The 16,439-nt window shown below is 43.3% G+C and overlaps 1 protein-coding gene across 1 annotated transcript; it reads left to right on the forward strand.

The window, feature by feature from the left end:
• Window positions 1–246: 246 nt before the first annotated feature.
• USP14 (ubiquitin specific peptidase 14) lies at window positions 247–16,267 on the forward strand. The gene is made up of 16 exons (XM_015855334.3): window positions 247–422; window positions 1,385–1,530; window positions 1,973–2,005; window positions 3,776–3,880; window positions 5,268–5,371; window positions 7,020–7,078; window positions 8,967–9,097; window positions 9,401–9,481; window positions 10,260–10,333; window positions 11,744–11,858; window positions 12,990–13,055; window positions 13,361–13,453; window positions 14,301–14,429; window positions 14,988–15,048; window positions 15,348–15,455; window positions 15,553–16,267. Exons 1-16 carry the CDS (start codon window positions 407–409, stop codon window positions 15,702–15,704), a joined length of 1,473 nt encoding a protein of 490 aa, XP_015710820.1. The 5' UTR covers window positions 247–406; the 3' UTR covers window positions 15,705–16,267.
• The last annotated feature ends 172 nt before the right edge of the window (window positions 16,268–16,439 follow it).

Here is a 16,439-nt window from a genome sequence, read left to right on the forward strand (position 1 = left end):
GAAGGGGTGCGAGGAAACCAGCGGGACAGTTTGGGGCCGTTTCATTGTGGCATTGTCCTTATTTCTACATGCTTAAGCAGCGGTTATTTTATTATATGTACATATGTACATGTAGTCTATTAGTTAGACTACAGCACGCTATGTGCGCGCTCCCGCCGCTCTGTGAGGAGCAGGCCCCAGCCCCACGCGCGCTCCCGCTCCTCCCGCCCGCTGCTCCCTGCCCTTCCGGCGCTGCGCACGCAGCCCGCCCCGCTTCCGGCAGCGGCCGCGTTGCAGCGTCATCGTGAGGGGCCGGTTTGAATGAGATCCCGAGGCAGGGGCCGCTCCCGACCCGCCGCCGCCCGCCCCTCCTGCCCGCCCGCCGCTTCCCTCCGGTAACGCCGCTCCCGCCTTCGCGCCGTCCGCCATGCCGCTCTTCTCAGGTGAGGCGGAGAGTGAGGCGGGCCGGGCGGTGCCCGCTGAGGGGAGGCGGACGGGGCTGCGAGCTGCGGGAGGGAGGGAGGAAGATGTGCGGCCTGTACCGCGATGGAGCGGCCCTCCAGGCTGATGGCAGCGGTGGGCGGCCGTCCTGGGGCAAGTGGGGAAGGCCCGTGACTTGGGGGGGCTCAGGCTGCACAGGGAGGTTGTGGATGCCCCGTCCTTGGAGGTGTTCAAGACCAGGTTGGACGGGGCCCTGGGCAACCTGATCTAGTAAATGTGTATGTTTGGTGGCCCTGCCAGGCAGGGGGGTTGGAACTACATGATCCACCTGTACTGGGGACAGGGCTCCAGCAGCTGTTTCCATGCAGGTATGGAAGGTGCTGCTGAAACTAAGCAGTAGTTCAGACTGCCAAATTACTGAGTTCCTGGGTTGGAAAGGACTTTAGGGATCAAGTCCAACTCCCCTGCTACCATGGCACTGTCGGGTTAGTGTTGCATTAAGGGAAGCGGGAGGTGTGCTGTTCCTTGTGGTTTGTGTCAATACATGCTTATCACCTTATGTTACTCAGTGTGGACAGTAAGGAGCCGAAACTATGGCTTTTAAAACTGAAAGAGAACGGAAAGCTTACCTGAATGCATGTCCCAACTTCCTACAGAAAGTCCTTCCTGCAGTGGACAGCACTGCGAGATCGGAAGAGTTCACTTCATGTCTGCTTTGGTGAAGACTTGCCAGAAGAGTTTCTGATTCTCTCCTGTGCGCTTATTGTTTGTAGAAGTTCTTAGGACACTTACTGCCTACAATAGGATCTCTTTTAGGCGTTGTAAGGGTGTCCCCTAACATCAAGGATGTCAAACTGTTTCGAGATGTTATAAAGTCCGTTACACTGAGATATTGGTTCCGACTTGGTAATTATGTTCTTTCAGCTTAGGAAATAATCTGGTTTCAAAATACTTCTGTTTCCAGTTAACGTGAAATGGGGAAAAGAGAAATTCGATGGTGTGGAGCTGAACACGGATGAGCCTCCAATGGTCTTCAAGGCTCAGTTGTTTGCCCTGACCGGGGTTCAGCCGGCTCGACAGAAGGTCATGCTTAAAGGAGGAACCCTGAAGGTAGAAACCCATTTTTTCTGCATTATTTCTGATCTAATTACACTGTGGTATAGTTTTAAATCACCTTCTCACAGTTTTTCACTAAGCTGCTGTGCTTGTTCAGCTCTTTTGCTGTTCCTTTTGAACGTTCAGAATCTGGATGCAACTTTTTAGCTGAAGAAAACTTTGTCTGGTGCTTTGCTGGAGGTTTACCTCTGTGTGATGCAACATGTACAACTTTCCTAGCAAACTGCTTTACATCCAAGCACCTTATTGAGACGGTGGCTTGCTTGGTTGCTTTCTAGTTTCCTTAGACAAGGCTAATGTGTAAATCCATCATAGTGGAGAATTTTGGATGTAACAAGGTTGTATATTTAGAAATAAGGGTTAATATTAAGGAGAACGCTCACATGTCTTTTGGTGGAAAGCGAATAACCTCTCTTTTATTTCCCTTCACATACAGGATGATGACTGGGGGAACATAAAAATAAAAAACGTAAGTTCTAAGCAATACCTGCATTTTACTGCCTTGAGATTTATTTTGGCCTTTAAAGAAGAGCATAAAGCTTTTGTTTCTGTGTGAGCTGTGTTTGAGTGGGTAGTTCCTTTACTAAAAGCCGGGCCTTGATGGACAATAGTTATAGAGTTGTTGCACCCAGGTGTTCTTACCCAGGTTCGAATCCCCCCTGTGGCGCAAGTGGTAGAAGTGCCGCTCTGCTACACAGAGGCTCGAATCCCGGGGGTTGGACTCGATGATCTCTAAGGTCCCTTCCAACCTGCACGAGACGAGACTATTACTGGCTCCTCACTGCTGCTCCCTGTGCTGGTGATGCTGAAGCAGCTGCTCTGCCTGCTGCCTTTCTCATCAGCCTTCTGAAACTTGTTCTGCTGTACTAGATGGCTGTTGTTAAAAGCAAAGCTTTGGGTTGTGCTTATTCATGCTTTTCAGTTTGCTCAGTGAGAAGTGAATGTGTTTCTTACCTGTATAACACTGAAACAGGCAACCACAGAGATTGTTGTGTTTTCAATCATTTTCATTTCTGTAGGTGTCTTGCAACATCTCTTTATTGAGCAGATTGAGCAAGTTAGTGTTTTTTAGTGATTCTTACCCTTGCTGTTAGTTCCTGAGCACCTGTTGGAGCCTGTAGCAATAAGTTGCAGCTCAGTTGCACCTTTCCCCAGGGAGGTGGTTGAGTCGCCATCCCTGGTTGTGTTTAAGAGCCGTTTGGATGTGGTGCTCAGGGATATGATTTAGTGTAGGGTTGTTAGAGTTAGGGTACTATGGTTAGGCTGCGGTTGGACTTGATGATCTTCAAGGTCTTTTCCAACCTGGGTAATTCTATGATGTAGCTAAGTTGCTCCAGTATATCATAGTCTCATTTTCTGCGTACTCTCACGCTTACAGCTGCCTTTATCATTTTAGCAATGATTTGTTCAACTTGTAGGGATTTATTTTATTATATACTGTTAAAGCAGTTTTTCTCTTCAGCTCATCCTTTTCCTTAAGGCGCTCACATAGCCATTTTTCCCCTCTGATGGACCTTACTCTGTATAGATGTTTTCCTCTTGAATGCTGACAGACTCCCTTTCCTTGTAGCAGTCCTGGAGGCATGGTAACACGATTTCTTCTTTATCCCTTGAATTTGTCCTCATGCCTAAACTGACTTTCTGATGAGTTTAACATCCTTGGAACGTGCCAAGCCAAAGGGTGTTACTTCCTGTCCCGCTTGCTTTTCAGGTGGGAAAATAAAAGTCTGTACTCAGAGCTGTGGTCCCAATTTTGGCCAGCATCTGTCTGACGTGTTTCCCCAGACTCTTGGCTAAACAGGAGGATCCTTTTTGTTTTGAGAATTCTGATTGTGAGGTCTTGCTGGCTTTTTTGATTGAGGGTCTCAACGGCTGCAACTGTTTTCCAATTGGAAGTCAGCTGCTCGGTTATCCTTGGTTCCGAGGTTCTTTCTGAAAGCTAAGGGAGAGTAGAATATTTGCTCTGAAGTCTTCAAGATGAATAATCCCCAGTGTCTATCAGGAAGGGAGCTTTTTTGAACACTTCACATTTGGGTTACACTGTGATTGTTAAATTTAGTCCCGTTTGGAATCTCAAGTTGTCAGCTACTGGCAAGAGATGAGTTCTGTAATCGTAAGAGGAAAAAAAATAGCCTATTTCTGGGGAAATACCTCTAGTATGGTAAAGGCTTCATGTTTTCTTGTTTCTAAGAAGATAACTGAGCTTAAACATTTATTGCTGTTTTTATTGTGTTCCCAGGGGATGACCTTATTAATGATGGGCTCTGCAGACGCGCTCCCGGAAGAGCCCATTGCTCGGCCTGTCTTTGTGGAGGACATGACAGAGGAGCAGCTGGCTTCTGCTGTAAGCATATTTCCAGCTTCAGTTCCTTGTAAACTTCTGAATAGCGACAAGTTTTATGTATTTAAGTTTTTTAAGTACTTCTTTCTAAGTTGCTTAAAAGTGTGTTTTGAATCTGTATTTCTTTTGTTTAGCATTTATATCTTCCTAAACGTGAAATTTATATGGGTAACCCAGTTAAAGTATGGGATGTACTTTAGAAGTCCAGTTTCTAATGCTGTCTTTAAGCAGGCAGTTGAGTAAATACTCTAAAAAGAGCATTGCTGGTGCTCAGGGATATGATTTAGCAGAGGGTTGTTAGCGTTAGGGTACTGTGGTTAGGCTGCGGTTGGACTTGATGGTCTTTGAGGTCGTTTCCAACCTGAGTAATTCTATGATTCTATGATTCTTTTAGAAATGACATATAATATCCTCATTCTGCTGTCCCAAGCTCTTCCTGGGTAAGAGATGCACAAAGGTGTTTCCTGCCTTTGTAGAATAGAATCATAGATTCTCTCTGGTTGGAAAAGACCGTAAAGATCATCGAGTCCAACCACAACCTAACCCTAGTACTCTAACTAACAACCCTCTGCTAAATCATGTCCCTTGAGCAAAGGGACATGATATGTCTTCATGTTTCTGAAGGGAAACAAGAGGTAGGTTGTGTTCTCGTTTGTTCTCCTTGCAAGCATTATGCTTCATAAACTTGTCTTTCTAAAATCAAAGTAGGTTTGACATTATAGGGCTGGGATTGGATTATATGTTTCCCTGGTAATAATGGAATCATTAAGCTTCGTGCTTTTCCCTGACAGCTGCTCAAGTATGCAGGATATCTGCAAAAAAAAGAGCTGTTACGTTGTGATTTATGGTGGTTCCTGAAACTGGTTAGCGCAGTTATTACTTGGCCTTCACGTTGGTCAGAAGTTGTGTAGAAAGAGCAGATGGACGGTCTGTCACACAATTCCAGAGAAGAATTTAAATAATGCTTTTGTCTCTGACTGTGAACTTTATCCCATTCAGAGCCCTGCTGAAAACTGTTTATAATTACAACACCAGTGTTACTTACAAGTGAATTCATGTGGAAATTTCACGGAAATAGAATTTTAAGGTCAAAACTTGAATTGAATCATAATTGAACTTTCTAACTGACTGCCTGCTTGAAGAACATGCTCGATAAATTAAACGTGCAGTGCAAAAGGGAAACAAAGTGTTCTTGGATGTCCTGTGAAAGCAGTGAATTGTGAAATAGATTAATACGGTCAGAAAATGGCTCTGGAAAACTCAACGGAGCAGTCTGATGGAACGTTCTAGGTTTTACTCATCTCCCATGGTTCGTTTTCTTGCAAGTTTATGTTCAATTTATGTTCAATTCCACCGCTCTATTCAAGCACCCTTGTAAATGTTTTGGTAGATGGAGTTACCATGTGGATTGACAAACCTTGGCAACACTTGCTACATGAATGCTACAGTTCAGTGTATCCGCTCAGTGCCAGAAGTGAAAGAGGCCCTTAAAAGGTAGGACTCGGTATAAAAATACCCTGACCAGAATGTTTTCTTTAGCTTATGAAATTGCATGTATTTTGTGGAACGGTCTTTTAATACTATGGATTACCTCAACGCTCGTTAAATCTGGTAAGGATTAATAGAACGAACTCTGCTGAACTCTGAACCTTCTCTGTGTTACTTGTATGGCCATGCTCTTTATGAAAGAATTATATGTGACTCTTCTTCCTTTGAAGAATGTATTTTTTTTAAGATTTGGTGACTTTGTAGCATAATACGCTTTCAACTGTAAGATTCTGAAGTTACTATTATCACAGAATCACAGAATGACCCGGGTTGGAAGGGACCTCAAGGATCATGTAGTTCCAACCCCCCTGCCTGGCAGGGCCACCAAACACACACATTTACTAGATCAGGTTGCCCAGTGCCCCGTCTATATACCTACTATTATCCTTTTGGTACTTGGAGATAAAAGAACAAGGAGTTTTTGGGAAAGCCATGGATGTTAAAGGAGGAAACTGGGGTTTCAGCAGTGGGTGGGGAACGGAAGCCGTGTCCATCAGCGTCTATTTCATTAGTTCTGATTGTGGAATATCTGCGATTCTGGACTAGAATATCGAAATGACCAAACTTCTTTTTTTTGAGGAATCTACTAGAAACTTCTTGAACATCATAAAGATCAGAGGAGTAAAAGAGTGATGAGCCTGAATTTGTCCTCACACACAGAATCACATAGATTCCCTGGTTGGAAGAGACCTCAAGGATCTTGAATCCACAACCCCCTGCCACGGGCAGGGCCTCAGCTTCCACGTTTAATACTAGACCAGGCTGCTTCCAGATGAATTAATTGTGAAAGAATCATTAGCATGGAGTTCTCCCCTGGAGAGCTGGCCTCTGTTTGGCCTCCTCTGCTTGATGATGACATGGGATGGTATTTGGCAGTGGGAGAGAGGTGAATGGTCTTGAATGGGGAAACTTACTGTATGGCTTTGATTCAGCTGTTCAGTTGATCTCTGCAAGGGTATTCCCATTTTTGAGGCACGACATGAGGCAAGTCTCCTGTTCATCACTTGAAGTCCAATATGAGATTGCATAAGAACATGAGGCCTTCCTTTGGCTCTAAGGCTTATGTCCTTTGAGGAGGGCTGATGTTCCCCATGCAGGTGGTAAAGAAATCATTCAAAGGGAGGTACTAAGTTCTCATAATGTGGGCAGGCTCTCCTATATTTCCAGTGTGGGAAACGCTGCTGTCTGTTCCAAAATGCATCACCTCTCTCTGTTTTTCTTCTGCTATGAAGAGAGGAGGACTGCCCTCAATCTTTGTGTGTTTTATCTCCTGTCTGTGAACGTGTTTTTTCCATGCATCTAAAGCAGCTGTGGCATATGTTTCAGAAACAGGGTTAGCTTCTACTCAAGTATTTTCTTAGTTTCTTTAAAAAAGGATTGCATCTTTGAGGAAAATGGATCAGGGAGGCAGCATTTGTGTATTCTCGAGGTTGCCATGTGCTTGCAGAATAGCCAAGACTTTGCTGTGAGTGTTTTCTTCAGTTACTTTGATTTTAATGATTGACTTCTTTTGATACGTTCCTTTAAATTTGCTTGCCAACTTGACTGCTCTTCAAGACTTGAGTGTAAACCATAATAAATTCTTCTCTTCTAGATATGGTGGTGCCTTAAGAGCTTCAGGAGAAATGGCCTCTGCTCAGTACATTACTGCAGGTTGGTGTTTAGAGAAAACACAGGCTTTTAGGCTAGAGTGTGATTTCCTGATAAACTGAGCTGAAAATTGCAGCTAGAGCCTGGCGTGTGTTTTTTCAATGCATACACCTTAGGAATTTCAGATCTGCTAGCGTTGGAGAACTCATTTCACTTGGCTAATGGCTTTATGGGCTGCAAAGCATACATCACAGCATGTTACATGGCCGCACACTAGGAGAAATATGCTCAGTGTTGGCTAGGCTCAGATAACAGGCATTCATATCATATTGTGTTGCATGTAGGCACATAGAATTGGAGCTCTCTATGGCAGACTCCATCCATCTGCTGTTTGGGTCGTTTTGTGTAGGAATATTGTCATGAGCAGTTCTTGGATTCACTTGATGGTAGGCTAATGCCGCACCCGTAGCATATGCATTTTATTTATCTACTTATTTTTTAAATGCCTTATTTTCTGAGCTTTATTGTTTGGGTGGTAGCTGATGCTTAGTGGTCTCAGTGGCCTTAGTGGACACTGGTCTTAGCCTTTACCCTGAAGAACCCTAGTGGCATAAAGTAACTTTAAAAAGGAAAGTTATTCTTTGTTGTGGTGATCTGGGTGCTCACAGTGTGGGAGCTCACGATGGCCCCTTATCTCCAAGTTCTAACTAGAATTCTAGTTAGACCCCTTAGACTTGAGCAAGGGTACTACTTGTCCACTCTTTCTTTTTTTACTCTATTTCATTGCCCCACTATGATGCTGGGCCAGGACACTGGGATTTCTACCAGTCCATGTAAGGAAAAACAAAACAATATAAGGAAGGAGAGGTCAAGTTTGTGGGTATGCCTGCTGATCGAATTGTGGGGTGGTAAGTTCAATGGTTATTCTGTACAACCATGCCTGCCCCTCCCCTTTCCACTGCCTTTACTTTGTGTCCCTTATTTTCTTTTTAAGGTGACAGCTCTGCTTTCTAGGAGTTGTAATGGTTAAAGATCACAGTTACTCGTAGTTAACTGTCTGGTGCTGAGCTGGTCAAGAACTCCTGCATGACACGTAGGGTGTATTTTTAAGCTGCTGTGTCATTTCAGTTTCCCCAAGGTCTGTAAATGAGTTCTTTAAAGAGGGGCAGAAATTGACCTTGGTTCCATATCATGTTGCCTATATTCCCCAGTTCAAGAGTTCTGTTCAGTAATCTCTCTGCTTGTGAGTTAGTGACTGAGTGACCCTACTTCACGGGCTGGTTGTGAGGGTTAAGAGGCGTTTCTGAAGTGATCTGTTGATGTGAACTGCTATCAGATGATTTGTTAAGGTGTACGTGAGAGCATTTCCAGAGCCAAGAAGAAAGCTGCACGTATTGTCATGCAATCATATCAGTCGCTAAATTGTACACAGTCATTGAACTGTGGATACACGCATGTATCCACATACTTCTTTTCCTGGCTATTAAGCCAAGCATGAGTGTTTTGTAGATATTTTAGTTGGGAAAAAAATGGTTTATTTTTTCTTTCCAAGTAATTGGTGAAACTTGAGCTGCTCTAGAGTATGGATTGTGAGTGCCTTCTGGTCTCTTTAGCCGTTGTCTTAGTGTGAAAACATTGTTCCTTAGATGTGTCTTAAATGAAATCCAAACTGCTCAGAAACGTTCTTCTGTTAGCAGCCAGGAGAGACGAAGCACGATGCGTCAAACTCAGAATTGTCATCTTTACCTTTGCAAAGTCATGTTGACAAATGAGATTTTAGGTGCACCTGTTTTGCCACCTTGACAATTTGACCCCGTATGGGAAAAGATCGAGTTGGGTGCTGTGAAGTGATCAGTCTTTAAATGTTGCTGTCATTTTGCTGTTCTTTATAAACCTCCTGATGTGTTAGAAATGTTTTTACACTTCTCAAAACGTTCACTTTCTTTTCAAGCTCTTAGAGACTTGTTTGATTCCATGGATAAAACCTCCTCCAGTATCCCACCTATCATTCTCCTGCAGTTTTTACATATGGCCTTCCCGCAGTTTGCAGAGAAAGGTGATCAAGGGCAATACCTCCAACAGGTAAAGAGCGATTATTAACTCACTGCTTGAAAGTTCTGCTTTATCTTGGAAGTCTTAACACAACGCTTATATGTTTGTTTTCCTTCTTCTGTGTAAATGATGTAACCCAGTATGTTTTGGCTTTTGTATCGTGTGGAAATGTGAAGTGTAATTTCAAGCCTTATTTCTGAAAGGATACAAAGATAAGTTATTAGTTAGGGAATTGTTATGTTTGGTTTTACAGTGTGAGGATGGATGATTGTAATGCTGCTCTTCAAATCGTTCTGCTGTTTGTCCTATTTCATGTTCTGTTCCCATCCCTAGGATGCCAATGAGTGCTGGGTGCAGATGATGAGGGTACTACAGCAGAAGCTGGAAGGCATAGAAGGTGATACAGTAATGGAGGTAATTGTGGTCTCACTCTAACTGGAGTCAGAATTTATAATATTGTACCTAAACTTCACATAAGTTTTTAAATCATCTGCTCACTGAGTTCTTTAACATGTGTCTGTAGTCCAATAAGTGCAATTACTTTCTGGTGACTGATCGGGGCAGTGATGTCTATTTTGCAAGCTGTGCTGTAGTGTATTTTTGGAGTACTTTTCATTTGGACCTTTTAGGGAGTGTTTTGGACCTGGGTGGAGGTGGATTGACATGTATGTGGCAGCTCACCATGGTAGCCTATGAATCTAGCATGCAAGAATCTAAAACTGCTAAAAGAACATCTTTGTGTCTGGAAAAAAACAAAACACCAACTTTCTTCTTAGAGATACAATTGCTGTTCTAAACAGAGAACTGACAACCTGATAAGAAATAAGTTGATATGATAAAATCATGGGGGAAAAGCGACTCTTTTCTTCCTCTGCAAATGGTTTTCTGGAGAATCGTGGCAGCAGAAAGCAAACATTGATAGGCTACTATAAATTTTAAAGACAGATTTAACTTGTGATATGGAACGTTTTGATTGAAATCTTGCTTGCTGATATGCCTTGAGGTGGCCTATGAAAGTGCTATAAATGCATTTCTTCTAAAAAGCATTACACTGCATAAGGGGATGGACTAGGAAAAATGCACCTGAAGAAATGTGAAGGTACAGGCTTCAGGGGATTGAAATAATGGGTTATTAAGAAGATTGTTTTTACATGTTATTTAAAGATATGTCATAAGAGGATTTGTTTTACAGACAGACTCTGGAGCTACAGCTTCTAAAAAGAAGAGTTTAATTGATCAGTTCTTCAGCATTGAATTTGAAACTGCGTATCCTAAGGACTAAGGCAAGGCATACGGGGTGTTGGTGATTTTGTGCTTCTTTAATGGAGTGCAGGGAGGATGAAAAGCATCATCTGAAGCAGCATGGGAAATAGAGACTTGTCAGGAAATAAAGGGAATGATGTATTGCAGGATACATCAGCAATTAAAGTTAAGTTTGCGTATATTTTGAGAAGGAGAGGAAGGAAAATAATGGAAATTTGCAGGAAAAAAAACCCCAATGAATTTAAATACCAGATTTCCTTCCCAGAAAAGGCTTCCAATTATCTGCTGTGAGGGTTCTGAGATGTTTTATCCAAGTAAAAGTAATTACCTTCCTAAAATAGCCTTTTGTTTTTTTCCCCTGAGCTTTGCAGATAATCTTGGTGTATTTAACATGGACACATGATGATGGCTTGAGATGAGATTGATTTCTCAAGAAATAAATTAGACACGTATGGAACAACATGTAAGAAATGTACTCAGCTCCCAGCTTTCTAGTAGATTTTTTACAGTAAAAACTAAAAGGAGATGACCACAAGGGGATTACATGTCCTGCCAAGCAACCACCGCTTGCCTGAAAGAACTGTACTGTGGGCTTTGCTTTTTTGAAGTAAGGAAGCATCCCCTAAGACAAAGTGTTGTATCTCACAGCTTGGTAGTAATGAAGAATCATAGAATGGCCTGGGTTGAAAAGCACTACAATGCTCATCCAGTTTCAACCCCCCTGCTATGTGCAGGGTCAGCAACCACCAGACCAGGCTGCCCAGAGCCACATCCAGCCTGGCCTTGAATGCCTCCAGGGATGGGGCATCCACAGCCTCCTTGGGCAACCTGTTCCAGTGCGTCACCACCCTCTGTGTGAAAAACTTCCTTTATAATATCTAGCCTAAACCTCCCTTGTCTCAGTTTAAAACTATTCCCCCTTGTCCTATCACTGTCCACCCTTGTAAACAGCTGTTCCCCCTCCTGTTTATACACTCCCTTCAAGCATTGGAAGGAGTAAAGAAGTTGAAGAGTAAGGATCTCATATTCTGGGTCATACATCTTTCTCCTTGCATTGTGATGTCTTCCGTTCCTCAAGTATTTGAGAGGAGCAGAATGAGTAATTAAGAGGGAATGATGAATAGGCCAATGGCAGGAGGAGACCTGCTAGGAAAGTTGGGTTGCAATCCTGAGTGTTATTATGGCAGCATTTGTAGGATGAGTGCATTCCAAGCAGTCATAAAAGTACCTTGTTAGAAGAAAGTGGATTAAAAAAGCCCCATGCGCAATAACTTGGATGCATTGATTAGAAGAATGTGTGGAAAGAAAGGAAGAAATAGACTTAATTTCAACAAGGGGGACAGTTTTTCCTAGAGCAGCTCGTTCAGTAGTTCAGCTCCTTGGTGCACAATGGTTTTCCTTAATTTTGTGAAGCATGAAATGTACAGAAGCCGAAGAAGAAGAGGTAACTAAAGGAAAGGAGAATCAGCTCCAGCTCAGCTGCTTTATCAATCAAGAAGTGAAATATCTGTTTACGGGACTAAAACTGGTAAGTCGTTATGATTTTTATTTAATTGAAATTCCAAATGATTTGGGTTTTGTGGTGATAGTTTTATTTATTGATTTTTTTTTTTTAATTGACCCCTGACTTGGAATTCATCTCTGCTGTCCGAACTTCAGTAAGTTCCAAGGCTCTTTGGGATGTTGTAGATGGAAGTGGAATGAATTATGTGTTCATACAAAGCAGACTTCAGCAGAGTTTTTATTGTTTTTAACCCCGCTGTGCTCTTTCTCAAGCAGGTATCCATATGCAAACCAGTGTGCTGTAGTTTTAACAGGAGATATTTTTCTTCTATCTTGCATTACAGACTGAATAGAATCATAGAATTGCTCAAGTTGGAAAAGACCTTATAGGTCATCAAGTCCAACCACAACCTAACCATGCTGCCCTAACTAACAACCCTCTGCTAAATCATGTCCCTGAGCACCACATCCAAACAGTTTTTAAACACACCCAGGGCTGGTGACTCAACCACCTCCCTCTGCAGCCTATTGCAGTGCTTCACAACCCTTTCTGTAAAGAAGCTTTTCCTGATATCCAACCTAAATCTCCCCTGGCACAACTTGAGGCCATTTCCCCTCATCCTGTCACCAGTGAGAAAAGGATCATCTGGAATTCTGATGCTGGATTGCCTGTACCAATAGAATCCCAGTACGAACAGCCAGGTCGGTCCTTCCCTGACTTGGGGAAGGCCCCAGCAGCAGATCTTTGCCCCCCATCTCCTTATACACAGCTCTGCCCTCTTGAGACCAGCAGCTGAGAAATGTGCAAATATTTGTGCTGCAGGAAACTAGCAATTAGAGTTGTGTTCCAAGCATGACATGGCACAACACATCCATAACAAGACCTGGGTTCTTCAGTCCTTGACTGTGGTTTTCTTGTAGAGCAATATTTTCTGCAGAGAGAAACAGAGTCTTGTGATGTCTTTTGAATGGTGGACGTGGAGCTGGACAAATGAATGGTTGTGGTGGTTGTGCCAAGGGATTTCAAAATGCCTTATGACTTAATGGCTGATAGCAATGGAGCGGTTCAACAGAAGAACGTTGAGTTTGTTTATCCGTGCTGTGCTTGAAGCTCAGTGCTTTATGATGGACCTGTCTGTTGTGCTTTTTTGAACAGCGTCTTCAAGAGGAGATCACCAAACTCTCTCCGACTCTGCAGAGAAATGCACTCTATATCAAATCTGTGAGTGGTGATTCTCTTGTTCTTTCTGGTGTTTTTTTCTTTAACTGCTGCCAGTTTTCTATCCTAAAACACAAACTGATCACTGCACGCAATTGATGTTTATAAAGTACCTGAATATCCACTACTGAGAGATTTAAGTTCAGTTCTAGATTATTTCTTTGAGTACGATACTATATACAACTACAAGAGGGGAGGCCTTCTTTTATTCCTCTGTGTACCCTATACTTTGGGATGAATGGTGTTTAAGGTACAGATGATCTGTGAATATGTCTGAATTAATAGCATCTTCTAAACTTCTTTTTTAGTCTAAAATAAGTCGCTTGCCAGCGTACCTGACCATTCAGATGGTTAGATTTTTTTACAAAGAGAAAGAGTCTGTGAATGCCAAAGTTCTTAAGGTAAGTTTTCTGCATGTTAAAGCTTAGTTACTCTTCATGCTTTTCATTATGAGTAGATGACTAATGTTTGCAGGTTGTTAATTGTTTTCTTTAGAATTACTTTAAAAATATTAACAATACAGCTTCATTGCTTGAGTGTGAAGCAGCTTTGCTGCTTGTTACCATAGAAAACCAGAATCACTGAGGTTGGAAAGACCACTAAGATCACCTACTCCAACCATCAGCCCATCCCCACCGTGCCCACTGACCACGTCCCTCAGTGCCAAATTCACACAACTCTTGAAGTGCCTCTAGAGAGGGCGGCTGCACCACCTCCCTGTGCAGCCTGTGCCACTGCCTCACTGCTCCTTATGAGAAGAAATTTCTCCTGATATCCAACTTGAACCTCCCCTGGCACAACTGGGGGCCCTTTTGTCTTGTTCCTGGGAGAAGATGCTGACCCCCAGCTCACTACAACCTCCCTTCAGGTAGATATAGAGAGCGATAAGGTCTCCCCTGAGCCTCCTCTTCTCTGGACTGAACACTCCCAGCTCCCTCAGCTGCTCTCCATAAGACTTGTGCTACAGACCCCTCACAGCTTTGTTGCCCTCCTCTGGACATGCTCCAGGGCTTCGATGTCTGACTTGTTGCTAGGGACCCAATGGTGCTACATGGCAAGCTGTGCTACCAAAATAGGCTGGAGGGGGGAATTGAGGGACGGTAGAATATACATTGCTGTACACGCTTCAGCAGATGAAGTTGTCACAATACATTAAGTCACATTGAGTTGGGTTTGGTGACTTAGGGAGAATGCTTCCACGTAGAGTATGAAATTGTGCACAGTTTCTTTCTGCTGTTTACTTCCTAGGATGTGAAATTTCCTCTCATGCTGGATGTGTATGAGCTGTGTACGCCAGATCTTCAGGAAAAAATGGTTTCCTACCGATCGAAATTCAAAGATCTTGAAGACAAAAAAGTAAATCAACAGCCAAAGAATGTGAGTCCTGTGGCAGTTCCATGGACGCTGATTAAATGCATTGCACTCCTGAAATGCTTTCAAACAAATCTTAAGTATCGATGCTATGGGCTGTGGCATTATATGCTTATTATGTCTCCTAATCGAATGAGAGTCTTTGCGCATAGTTGTAAAGCAGTGCGTGTTGGCGCTTGATTTTCTCATTACCACCTTCTGCCAACAGGTCCCTGGCAGGGAATGGAACCTTCAGTTGCAGGGTGACTTTGGTCAGGGCAGTGCATGCTGCAGTGGTTAAACAGAATTATAGGGGGTGGAAGGGACTTCTGGGGGTCTTCAAGTCCAACCCCTTGCTAAAGCAGTTCCCTGCAGCAGGTTGCTTTGGAAAGTGGTGCTATCTAAATGAGGTTTGTGGAGGTTCAGCTAGAAGTAATTGCAGTAGAATCTGTTTCAGATTGGAATAAAAAGAAGTTTAGTTGTAGAAACATGCTTAATGAAATGCACAGTGGGTATTTATTTGGTGATTGTGCCAAAGCTTTTTTAAAGCACGTCCGCATTAATTCAGCTCATTCTGTTTTCCAGCTGAGTAAAAGCGACGGTGCACAGAAAGAAGTTAAATACGAGCCCTTTTCTTTTCCTGATGGTGAGTAGGGGGGAAGCGTATCTGCTTTAAAGTCATTTTCTATTTGCTCATGCTGAAGTGGGATCAGATAGAAGGAATACTTGAGATCCTTCCTTTTGGTGCATATTAACCTTCAGCAAGTGATGGAAATACGAGGAATTGAAAGTTTAGGCAAGTGTCCTGGCTGAAAGCTGCTGCTTTACACATATAGAGATGTGCTGTAAAGAGCGTTTTACACAGCTGCTTCAGTGTGCTCTTAAAAATACTAAGATTGGTCCTTTAAGAAAAACTTATGCCATGTTTTTCTTTCTTCCTTTCAGATATTGGTTCTAATAACTGTGGCTACTACGACCTGCAGGCAGTGCTAACGCATCAGGGCAGATCGAGTTCCTCTGGGCATTATGTGTCCTGGGTTAAAAGGAAACAAGGTGAGAAGAAAGTAAAATGGTGCTGGGAAAGGAGGGAGCTGAGGGCTCTCTTGGTGCTGTCCCTCCGTTACAAGCGATGCCTGTGTTTTCCTTGCAGATGAGTGGATTAAGTTTGATGACGACAAAGTCAGCATTGTCACACCTGAAGACATCCTGAGGTTATCTGGGGGAGGAGACTGGCATATAGCCTACGTTCTACTCTACGGGCCGCGCAGAATTGAAGTAATTGAAGACGAAGCTGAACAGTAGCCTTCGGTTCTGATCGTTCTGCCTAGGTGTGAAATAAATGTTGATTACTGATCACTTCTTTAACCCCAGAGCTTTCGCAGCTGGATATACATAATTGGTTCAGACCTTTTCTTGTCAAGAGGGACGTTGTTTAAAAACCAGTTTAGTCACTACAAGACTGGACTGCCCACTGCTGTAGTGACCATCCTTACAATAGCTTTAATGTCTTGCAGAAGATCGATTTCATTTTTAAACGACCCTCTTTTCCCCTCCTCTTCCTCTCTTATGTCATCAAGTATTTATTACACACCTACTCTCACATGTGTTACTCTTGCATGGTTCGTACCACAGTGCAGTGGCTGTCCGTCCTCTGCCTCCCTGGCGGGCGGGTGGAAGACAAACTGTTGCCTCCTCGCGTAACTCAGTGCTGCTGCCCATAGCCAACAGCTGTGGCTCCAATCAAGGGTTTTGCCCAGCCTGACCTGCTGATCAGTCTGCGCTGTTGCTGCCATTTCATGACTTTACAATAAATTGTGATCAACACTGTGTCTCCATTAAAAGAAAAAAGAAAGTTGGTGGCTTGATAGCGTAGTTAGTACGTGTCTGTTTTCGCTCCTTGAGCCATCGCTGGCCAATGTCTTTCAGCAGGCACCGAGGAAAGGCACTTCATTTTTAAGCTGTAGAGAGGGGCATGGATCAGTGCACAGGCTCCTGTTCAGCATCTTCCCCTGAGGGTCAGAGTGCTGCTGGTATTGA

Source organism: Coturnix japonica, chromosome 2 (genome assembly GCF_054131305.1).
Source record: "Coturnix japonica strain WE chromosome 2, WE-NBRP24, whole genome shotgun sequence".
In the NCBI taxonomy this organism is placed as follows: Eukaryota; Metazoa; Chordata; class Aves; order Galliformes; family Phasianidae; genus Coturnix; species Coturnix japonica.

Bases quoted from the DNA above. Each gene is read 5' to 3' on its own strand.
- USP14 (XM_015855334.3), top strand. The intron at 2,006-3,775 runs GTAAGTTCTAAG...TTGTGTTCCCAG, and splicing joins GGAACATAAAAATAAAAAAC to GGGATGACCTTATTAATGAT. The intron at 7,079-8,966 runs GTTGGTGTTTAG...TTTCTTTTCAAG, and splicing joins TGCTCAGTACATTACTGCAG to CTCTTAGAGACTTGTTTGAT.